The 11,243-nt window shown below is 43.4% G+C and overlaps 1 protein-coding gene across 2 annotated transcripts in view; it reads right to left on the bottom strand.

The window, feature by feature from the left end:
- Window positions 1–911: 911 nt before the first annotated feature.
- Window positions 912–11,243, bottom strand: part of SUPT7L (SPT7 like, STAGA complex subunit gamma) — a 20,362-nt gene continuing 10,030 nt past the window's right edge. The window contains exons 4-5 of one of the 2 annotated variants that reach the window (XM_068413580.1): window positions 10,942–11,179; window positions 912–6,083 (exon numbers count right to left, since the gene is read on the bottom strand). In XM_068413580.1, the coding sequence (XP_068269681.1) occupies window positions 5,821–6,083; window positions 10,942–11,179 (501 nt within the window). In that variant the 3' untranslated portion in view covers window positions 912–5,820. Of the gene's footprint in view, window positions 6,084–8,726; window positions 9,043–10,941; window positions 11,180–11,243 lie in introns of those variants that run through there. The other variant, XM_068413574.1, reaches the window with a different exon arrangement.

The raw sequence follows: 11,243 nt of genomic DNA, 5'->3' as shown, positions 1-11,243 counted from the left end.
AGCAAAGGGAAGTAAAACTGGGATGCCACCGGGCTCGTGCTTTAATCTGGTGGGGTGCAATCCAAACCAGTGATTGCTGTCCTCTTCCTCCAGGCCCTGCCAAGGAAGTGGAACGCACAGCCCAGACTCACCCGCGGACTGGTAAATTAATTCAGTAGTGTAGGCTTCGGAGGACAGCAGTCGTGTAGACTGACTGCTCTCAGGTATAAAAGCGGTGGGAAGCACTATGATTATTATTCCCCTCTCTCTTGGCAAGCAACACAGGCCTGTAATCCTAATTCATGATGTGCTATTTGCAATTGCTTAGCAGGGCTACCAAGCGTCACACATCCTCCCTCAGTTCTGCTATGACAGGCAGAGCAGAGGGGAAAATACGCTGCACTTCATTCACCGCAGTCTGAAGCAGTCCCTGAGAAAAAAGCAGTATGCAGAACCAGCAGATCAGCACATAAAAGAGCAAAGCGCAAGGCTTGGAGCAGGGCTCCTAGGTAGTCTGGTAATTTAAGTAGCAGAAGTGTATTAAGTAGTTGCTTCAGAAACAGCAGCTTGCTTATGCTAGACGAATACCAATACTAGCATGGTGCTACTAATATCACTTCTGGGGCTCGCTAGCACTGGCACCCGTGAAAGATAAGACTTCCATTTTCTCTGGCTACATCTTGGAATAACATCTCTTGTCTCCCTAGTTGTGACATAAACACTGGTATCATCTCAGTACCTTATTCAGGCCTGCAAAAGGTCTACTCCATGTCCCATGTAAGGGTAGACAGAACCCCAAGACTGGCCTTTGCGTTCACAGCACTATTCTTCAAAACAAACAAAAAAATCCACATACCACCTTTAGGATTTTTATTTCTGAATTTTTTTTTTATTTTATTTTCTTAGAAATTACAAAGAAACTCTCTCCGGGAGAGCAAGGAAAAAAGAAAAACCAACCCTGAAATATTTCCAAGCAATTTTGTTCCATAGAAACACAACCAAAGTTACATATTTCGTTCACATGCATGTACAAAAACATTTTAAGTAAAACATCCTTCACACATAACATGTGCATTAGTCTCAGAATTGAGGACATAATCAGATTGGCCTCACCTACCCTACCTAATCTTATTTTTCTGTTTTCTTTTTAAATTGTAAATTTCTATGCAGGAAACATCTTTTTTCTGCACAGCATTATGCATATTCAAATTAGTATGGGTGGTCTTGGAATTAAATCACTAGGTAGCACAGTCTGACATACAGCTGTATACTAAAGTTGTTACACTGCCGTTTATACAGTGAACTTTGTTAGATACCAGGCAAAACTCTTCAAAAGGAATAAAAAGGTATTGCTAGAGGGAAAAAGGAATATGATACACAGCACCCTCTCAACTACAATCCTGTATGATTCCCATGCAAAACACTTCAAAAGCCAAGTAATTCACAGATCTTGCTCTCCAAATGGATATCAAAGTTCTCACCAATGTCAATCACGGCAAAATAAACCCCTAAAGACATCAATGCTACTGGATATGGACGCAGTCAATACTCAATATTCCAATTTGCCATCCACCCATCTTTCGAAAGAGAAGGGAGAAAGATGAAAGAACCAACAAAACTGCAGACTACTGAAGCAGATGGGTCGGCAGAGCGCTTTACCAGAGACCAGCAAAAAAACAACTGTGAGAGCTGAGCTTCATTCCAAGCCACTGCATAACCTAACTGTGGCTTGAAATTTGTGGATTACATGGTCAATGAACCCCTCACTAGTTGCCCAAGGCTGCATTAACACCTAGCAAAATCTTACTTGATTCATCAAAAAAGCATATTGTCTGTGTCTGACTTTGTGAGCTAGATTTGAAATTTCACTATTTCACGCATGATGAACACCACTGCAAATCGAAGGTTCAGAGGGGAAGGACTCACCCGGAAGGTAAAGCTTCCACATGCATAAAAGGAAATGTCAAGCACACAAATGTCAGAAGCAACGCTCAGCATAATGGGGGGAACGGGAGGTACAGATTTTACTCTGCCATCATTGTTAAATGTTCAAGAGATGCTGATGCATTTCTCATCTCTGCATAAACATGCATCCTAAAGGGAATCAGTAACACCTCTCTCTTACACTGCAACAACACAGCTGAGTCAATGGAGGGTGAATTTCCACTGTATTTAAATATACCTGAAGCACTCAGGCTTGGCTTATTGCAGAGTGTGTGTTACAGGGTGAAATGGGTGCAGAAAAGGGATGTGAAATACAAAAACACAATTAAAAGTAAGACAGAACATCTGTACCTGAGCAATAATACAAAAGCACTTAAGATTGGCATGTAGGAGGTTTCACCAAAGCCCTGAAGAACAGCAGATTTTCATTTTTAGCCCACTTGAAGTCTTGCAAATGAGCAAGCGATGCTGGCACCAGCCACTCTCTCCTCTAGCTCCTGAAAATAATGCAAGGGACTTGACTTAGGTGCCCCAGCCTCAAGAATACTTTAATACAACAGTTTGGCAAAGCATCTACGAAGAAAGGCCCAATGACAGGTGTTCTCACACAGTATCAAAGACACAAGGGCCAAATCAAGCTGAGCCTTGAGGTCCCAGCCTAGCACATTCTGTGTGTTGTGGAGAACACTGGGTCTGCTGGTTTAGGTAAGATGGGCAAGTCTGCCTTTAGCCGAGTACTACCATTTCAACAGCAAGCTCTACAAAACATGTAGAAGAGAAGAAGCACCAGCCCAGCAGGAGGATGTCTCCTCTGATTCCCAGACAGGAAGGGCTAAAGTCAGGTCACTTAACTCAGACATCGGTGGTGTGGATGTCTTCAGCTGAAGTAGTCACGTTGAACTCACTTTATGGGCACACAAAGGAAAAACAGACATTTCTAAAAGTGTCATTCATCTGACCTGCTTTATACTTCTACTCTGAGGCCAGATGAACAGTGACCTAAGAATGACTATTTCTCTTCAGCTGCAAATGGGACCCAAAGGAACAAATTTAGCTGCAGACATCTAAAGCTGAGTAAGAAGATACCACCCCAAATGCCTTCCTTGTACCTGGGAGGTGGAACAGGACAGCTGTGCTGTATTTCTTCACAATAAACAGTTCTGCTTAAAACCAGTATCATATAGGTCAGAAACATTTCAGTGTCCATCTAAGCATTCTCCAGCCAGCAACAGTCCTACCCAAAAGGAAGAAACACTCACAACTCTCACAAAACTCTCTGAAGGATTACAGTGCCTTTTCTGAATAGTAACTAAATCTCAAACACAACTCTAAGGGGCAAATACTACTATTATCTTTTTTTACAGCTGAGAAAACAGGGACGTTGCAGCATGCCTAATGGTGACTCAGAGGGAATCAAAATAAAGATTTCCTGATACGCTGGTCCACTGTTCTACTACTGACTAGGCTTCAAATAGCTAGAGTTTACCTCCCAGGAGAAACCTTTAAAACTGTGATGGACAATTTTAACTCCAATGTCCGTAAAAGCCTGTGGTCTCGCATTCTTATTAGACATTGAGGAATTTTATGTTTGGCTTCCATTTCTGTAAAGTGGAAGAGAAATACAGTTAGGAAAAAAGAATTAAGGCTAGACATGTAATACAGGAACAAAAATACTATGCCTGGAGCTCATTCTTTCAAAAGATAAACTTGCAATTGTAAGGACAAATGGGAGGTTTGGTAAATCTCCCTCAACCATCCCAATGGGTTACAGGTATAAAGCCAGTTTAAGTGGCTGTTCGCTCTTGATTCATGTTCATTCTAGATTTTTTGAAAGAGATACTCACTGCATCAAGTTAAAGACTGAGCTGATCAACTGAGGATTGTGCAGAACAAAAATAAATGCCATCAGTCAGCTGAGCCATAAAAGCAAGCAGCAAAATAGATTCTGTTTCAGACTAAGTTGTCAAGATAACAACTTTGAATTGAAAACCTCAGCCAGCTTGAAGTTGCTGCACTCAGTCCAATGAGAGCAAAGGAAAAGTCTGCACTGCCAGTAGTGGCCCACACCAATAGTAAATGCTGCTTCACTCTCTCCAGAAAACCACATCAACTTCCCTGACTAGATGATCGAGAAATCAAGCAGAGAAGAAGCTCTGTTGGACTTGTAACTAACAAGAAAGAATCGGTGGTGAATGTGAAGGTCTTGGCTGCAGCAGACATGGAATTGTGGCATTTAAAATCCTGAGAAACATGTACAAGACAAACAGAGTTCTGGACCTTTAGGACAACATATTTTGGTTTATTCAAGGAACGCCCTGGCAGGACCTCACAAGGGACTGCCCTGGCCTCCCCAAGGGGCCCAAGAGCACTGCCTTATCTTCAAAGACAGCTCTCTCGAAGTAGAAGAACAGTCCTTTCTGATAAGCAGAAAGTAAAGCAGACATGACAGAAGGCCAGCACAGATGATCAAGAAACTCCTGACTGAGCTCAAACACACAGAAAAAAGTACACAGAGGCGAAGTGAGGATGGGCTGGCCAGCAGGGGTATAGAGACACAGCCCAAACATGCAGGGACAGCTAGGAAAGCCAAAGTTCAGTTGGAGTTTAAACTGGTAAGAAATGTGAAGGGCTTTTTTAAGTACACTGGAAGCAAAAGAAAGGTTAAAGAAAACACGGGTTTACTGCTCAATGACGCAGGCAACCTGGTGACAAAGGATGCACTTTGTACTTTGAGGTTGATGTACTCATCATCTTTTTTGTCTTTTTTCACTGGTAAGGACTGCCTTCATGCTTGCCAGGTCCCTGGGTCTACTAGCACAGTGTTACCTACAGCAGAGGAAGATGGAGTTAGCAAGAACTTAAGCCAATTGGATATACCTAAGTCTGTGGAACCAGATAGGATACATCTGAAGGCACTGTGAGACCACTCTACAGCATCTTTGCGAAGTCAGCAGCAGCAGCAGCAGCGACGGCTCCCCAACCAGTGAAATATCCTGACTTAAGATTGTCTTGTTGCCCGCAACAATTAGCAAGAATGTAGCCAGCATACTGAGGGAAATTATTATTTCTCTCTATTCAGCACTTGTGAGACCATATCTGGAGGACTGCATCCACTTTTATGCTCCCCCTCACAAGAAGTAGCAATTTCTGTGGAAGGCCACAAAAGCTGCTTAGGGAGCTGGAGCACAAGACGTACAAGGACAGGCTCAGGGAGCTTGGTTTCTTCAGACTTAAGAAGACAAAAGGCTAAAGAGAGATCTCATTGTATAAAGCCACTTAATGGGCAGGTTAGAGAAGACAAAGTCAGACTCTTCTTGGAGATGAACAATGATAGAACAGAGGCAATGAACACAAGCTGGAATGTGGGAAATTCCAACTGGACGCAAGAATATATTTTTTCTTACTATGATGATAGTTAAATATGGGGAAAAGCCCAAAGAGCGCTGGCATCACCGTCCTTGGAGATATTCAAAACTCAACTGGATAAGGCCCTGAGCAACCTGATCTGATTGGCTGTGCTTCAAGCAGGGGGCTGGTCTAGAGACTAGAAACTTCTAGACATCCCTTCAACCCAAATTATTCAATGATTCTATGACTTAGCAAATCTCCTCACAACTACTTTCCACTGGTAACTTCCTCATTAATCTGTCAAAGCAAGCCATGACACCAACAAATGTACAGGGTGATCTTCAATCTCATGAGTCAGGATGGAGTATAGAAGCCAGCAAAAGGGGAACTGAAGTGCACCACACATCAAATGTCTCATAATAATTTTATGCAAGGTCCCTCATACACCAGGGCCAGCCCTGTTTATGAATCATAGCCATCATAGTGCTCTCTTAGTTTGTTTCAAGTCTATTACATACCATCAAGATTAAATAAAAAAGCTGTCTCTTTTCACATCTTCTTCAACTTCTTCTTGCAACGCTGGTTGAAGACAGGCGAGGGTCCCATCAGACTGTCATCAGAATGAGAACCGTAGCTGCTCTCAGAGCCATTTGGGCTCTGTGGCATCCCAGCTTCGCTCATGCCTGACATCGGTTCCTCAAAGACATCACTGCCGAGGACCCCATGGCTATGTACATTGGCCTCCTCATTTTCCTGTGGCTCCATTTTTACCTGTGCCAAGTTCCAGAGCGGGGAAGCATTCACCTCAGCCCCTAGAGAAAGAAAAAGCACACAGTAATAACTCAGTAAAAAGACAAATTACAAACGGCATGCAGATGCAGGGGACAGCAGCACTGGAAAAGAAGGAGCAAAAGCAAAGCTACAGGTGAACCAGGCTGTGGTTAAAAAAAACACACCAACCAGTGTGAAACAATAAAAAAAAAAAAAAAATCTGTTGGCTTTTTTTAATAGCCCAGTAATTGCCACTCTAAAACATATGATGCTATCCTTTCACAGCAATCCTCCACGTGGTTTTCTCCAGGAGAAACAACAAATTTCCACATCGCTCTCCAGAAAGAGTGTCTCAGCAGCAATGAGTACCCCAACAGCACATGGAATAGACCCTGCATAAGCAGGACTTAGAGGCAGTCCAGAAGTCATTCACGATGATGAGGTCCTTGCAGCGTCAGCAACTCCTTTTAAGCTGTCAGACATACTGGACTTCTGGTAGTTCTGCAGGGGATGTGAAGTGAGAGGGCAGAGGACTAGATAGATGAACAGTCTCAAATACCACTTCCAGCACTGAAATGCACGGATGTCAGAGCTGCAGTCAGCCATCCAACTGCCTGTCTCCTTGTACTCAACACCCACAGGTCTCATCCCGTCCTTCAGCAGAATGGAAAGAAACCCTCTTGGCTCAACCTCGCATACATCCTGCTGGGAAATAGCCCCCCCGCCCTTTTTTTTAAACTTTTGGACTAGTGTGCAATCTGAGCAGATTGAGGATTTTCTGTACAAGATTACAAAACTAAATTTCTTGATAACAGCAAATGTTCTTCTCCCCAAGAGCAGTAATTATATATTGCATTATTTCTGCTTATTTACAGTTTTAAGAGAGACAAAAATCCTATTAAAAATACACTAACTGGGGCCCTTGCTGAGATGGGCATAACAGCCCATCTGAAGAAACAGAACTGAAGAAAGCCTGAAATCTTCTCACTTTTAAATCTGGTCCCTCTTGTGTGGGGTTAAATTCACATGGAAAATAAAAAAAAATAGGAAACCAGTTTTAGTAGGTTTTCCAAACTTTGTGTCTCAAGAAGCTTGGCTACAGTTTGAAAGCACAACCAACCCTCTTGTACTGAGTCAAATTTACTATTCCCTATTATCAATACACTACTAACAATAGTTCCTTATTACTGGCAATTACACAGGGAACAAATCTTCCACCACATGTTTGTACTGTGAATTCTCCCTTCTGAAGGAGCCAGGAATGTTTTCCAGAGCAGCTTAGCCCAAGCCAGGCTTTAGGGGACCTTTGTGGTAACACAGCCTACATCAGCTCAGCAGTTAGACAGCAAGCCAGAATGAAAGTGCTTGCTGGTGTCCAGTCGCCTTAATGAAAAGTCCTTTTTATGTTAATTGTAAGTAAGTTGTGTTCCTCTCAACAACAATGGACACATCATTAAAACGCTATTAGTTCCACAGAGTTGCAGCTCCAGTCTACACAATAATCAAAGATGCTTACTAAACTTACTGTGTCTTTCTTTCATCAATTGCTCTTCACTGCTCAGCCTTATTCATTTCAGCGCTATCACCTGTCATTGAGAGTGTCACTAATGACTAGAAGTACTTAAGCATCAACACAGGATGTTTCATCTTCAAAGCACTTTACAAATAAGCTAATCCTCATGTTATCCTGCTGGGTGGTGGAACAAGGTCCTCCTTTTTTTTGCCTCCATTTCCCCAACTGCAATGAAATTAAGCAGCTAGCCCACAACACAATGTCAGGCATAATGAGAAACACAAGCAGAACAAGGAAGGCTGTAACGAGAGTTTTGCCCTCAGACACTGAAGCCTTGCTGCCCTCTCTACGGGCCTCACACTTGTATTTTTGAGATGGTGGTGTCCTAATTGCAGCAGCTTTTTCTCGCTCCTTATGATATTACTCTCTTCAGCCTGCCCAGCTCTAGACTGGGACTTCTCACAGTGATGAGATTTCCAAAGGCCCTTGTGAAGTGAAGAGGGATTTTCAGGGTGGAACAGAGCACTTGTATTCTTAATTAGAAAACATCAATTCAGTATCAGAGAGGCAAGAGGCATTTAATATACAGCGAGCGTGCTAACCTCTGGGTCTCAAGTGGTAGACACTAATACAAAGCTTTCCAGATGAATCGCTCACAACCCCAGAGAGGCCAGAGGAGTGCTGTTCCCTCTCCCACAAAAATGCGAGCACTTCGCATTTCAGAGGTACTATGGAAACCAATACGAGCTTCCAGAGAAACATCAAATGGATTTGTGCTTTTTTAAAACTCAGCAGAATGTGCTATTTAAAAAAAAAACTAATGGACTCAGAGGTATACTCTAACCTCACAATATATGCTACTTAGTTTAGGATTAATAGGAGAACAGGCTTCATTGGTTTTTAATCAGATTTTAAAGTGAAACAGCTATTACTGCAGGGATTTCCAGAGTTCAGAAGTTTCTATACCAAAATCAAAACTGGCTTTCTTTGGGAGAAGAATGCGTTCTTCATTTTCCAGAAAATTCAGCACAACTGAACAGTGCACAGAATAAAACTTGTATACAGCTAGAGAAAAGGCATAGCAGTAGCAGATTCTCCCATCCTGGCCACCAGTGCGCTTCAATGCCAACACCAAGGGATGACACTTTGAGGAAAAGAGTGCAGTCTCCATAACCCCGCTACTTCACTCATCATTTAATTTTCCACAGCCTCAGCTAACTACAGCAGGCAGTAGAGCAGTAGAGATGCTAGAACAGGAGAGACTCCCACGAGCCCATTTCATGTAAATCACTGATAAGCTTTCATAAAACTATGATTGTCACTACCAGGGTGACTTCTGAAGATGGAGGTCTGCATCAAGTATCAATAGTATTTCCATAACTCATTCAGTGCCTAAACTATATAGGGTATTGAATTTAGTCCAGTCACAGGAACATGGCCTTCAACTTTAAGGTAACATGGATCTCTGGACAAGAATCCAGAAGTGCCTGGGAAAAAAAAGGAAAAAGAAAATATCTGGTACTCTCCTTACTAGAAATGAGGATAAAACTCTAGTCTCACAGAATCACAGAATCACAGAATCACAGAATGTTAGGGATTGGAAGGGACCTCGAAAGATCATCTAGTCCAATCCCCCTGCCGGGGCAGGATTGCCTAGACCATATCACACAGGAACGCGTCCAGGCGGGTTTTGAATGTCTCCAGAGAAGGAGACTCCACAACCTCTCTGGGCAGCCTGTTCCAGTGTTCAGTCACCCTCACCATAAAGAAGTTTTTCCTCATATTTATGTGGAACCTCCTGTGTTCCAGCTTGCACTCATTGCCCCTTGTCCTGTCAAGGGATGTCACTGAGAAGAGCCTGGCTCCATCCTCTTGACACTTGCCCTTTACATATTTATAAACATTAATGAGGTCACCCCTCAGTCTCCTCTTCTCCAAGCTAAAGAGACCCAGCTCCCTCAGCCTCTCCTCATAAGGGAGATGTTCCACTCCCTTAATCATCTTCGTGACTCTGCGCTGGACTCTCTCTAGCAGTTCCCTGTCCTTCTTGAACTGAGGGGCCCAGAACTGGACACAATATTCCAGATGCGGCCTCACCAGGGCAGACTAGAGGGGGAGGAGAACCTCTCTCGTCCTGCTGACCACACCCCTTCTAATACACCCCAGGATGCCATTGGCCTTCTTGGCCACAAGGGCACACTGCTGGCTCATGGTCATCCTGTTGTCCACTAGGACCCCCAGGTCCCTTTCCCCTACGCTGCTCTCCAACAGCTCTGCCCCCAACTTGTACTGGTACATGGGGTTGTTCTTGCCCAGATGCAGGACTCTACACTTGCCCTTGTTATATTTCATTAAATTTCTCCCCGCCCAACTCTCCAGCCTGTCTAGGTCTCTCTGAATGGCTGCGCAGCCTTCCGTTGTGTCAGCCACTCCTCCCAGTTTTGTGTCATCAGCGAACTTGCTGACGGCGCACTCTAATCCCTCATCCAAGTCATTAATGAATATATTGAATAGAACTGGTCCCAGAACCAACCCTTGCGGGACTCCGCTAGACACAGACCTCCAACTGGACTCTGTCCCATTGACCACCACTCTCTGGCTTCTTTCCTTCAGCCAGTTCACAATCCACCTCACTACCCGATCATCCAGACCACACTTCCTCAGTTTAGCTGCGAGGATGCTGTGGGAGACCGTGTCAAACGCTTTACTGAAATCGAGATAGACCACATCCACAGCTTTACCATCATCTATCCACCGGGTTACGTCCTCATAAAAGGCTATCAAGTTGGTTGAGCACGACTTCCCCTTGGTGAAGCCATGCTGAGTGCCCCTAATGATCCCCCTATCCTTGATGTGCCTAGAGACAGCACCAAGGACAAGTTGTTCCATCACCTTTCCGGGGATGGAGGTGAGGCTGACTCTCTTTTAAACTAAAATATATACATATATATAAACCCAAAAGTTATTTTTGTCTTTGTTACATCAGACTGAAAAAGAAAAGGTACTCACATCTGCAGCAAACACCCTAGTTCACAAAACAACAATAAAGCCCTTTCACTGTAGAAAAACTATCTACCTCACACCAATAACAAAGCCAAGAACTTTAACGATCCCCTAAAAATAAACACCATATAAAGCATTTTGTGTTCTACAGGGTCCATGAATGGAGTAAATATTTAAAAAATCCTTATAATTGATGTCTTTGATTCTTTGGTTTTGTATTTAGAAAGCAAGCAAGGGTTTTTCTCCCATCCAAATCTTTTTATTATAACCTAAATTTTTTTTCTCCTTCTCCTTCCTCACATTAGGATCTGCTATTAAAAATGGAAACAAGATCACATGGAACAGCTGATAGACTGTTTCCAGCAGTAGCAAGAAACCCCTACCTGAAGTCTGTGGGGAAGCTTCTACTTCCAAGTTGGCAGAGAAGCGCTCACTTTGAGCTCCAAGGACTCCAACGGGCAAAGACTGGTCACCAGAAGCCAGATCTCCTTCCAGCTCCTCACTTATGGGGAAAGTAATATCACTAACAGGTTCCTCCTTAATCTTCACAGGCTTTGTGTCTTCTGCTGCCTTTTCAGGGTTGACAATCTTCTCATACTCTTCAGAGAGCTGCTTGCTAACCTGTCAAAGATCAGTAGGGGTGAAAAGAGGCCAGAAAGGTCAAAGTGACTTCAGAGACTCTGAT

Source organism: Nyctibius grandis, chromosome 1 (genome assembly GCF_013368605.1).
Source record: "Nyctibius grandis isolate bNycGra1 chromosome 1, bNycGra1.pri, whole genome shotgun sequence".
NCBI lineage: Eukaryota > Metazoa > Chordata > Aves > Nyctibiiformes > Nyctibiidae > Nyctibius > Nyctibius grandis.
Note: the sequence above shows the minus strand (reverse complement) of the source record. Positions and strands in the feature narration are given on the sequence as shown.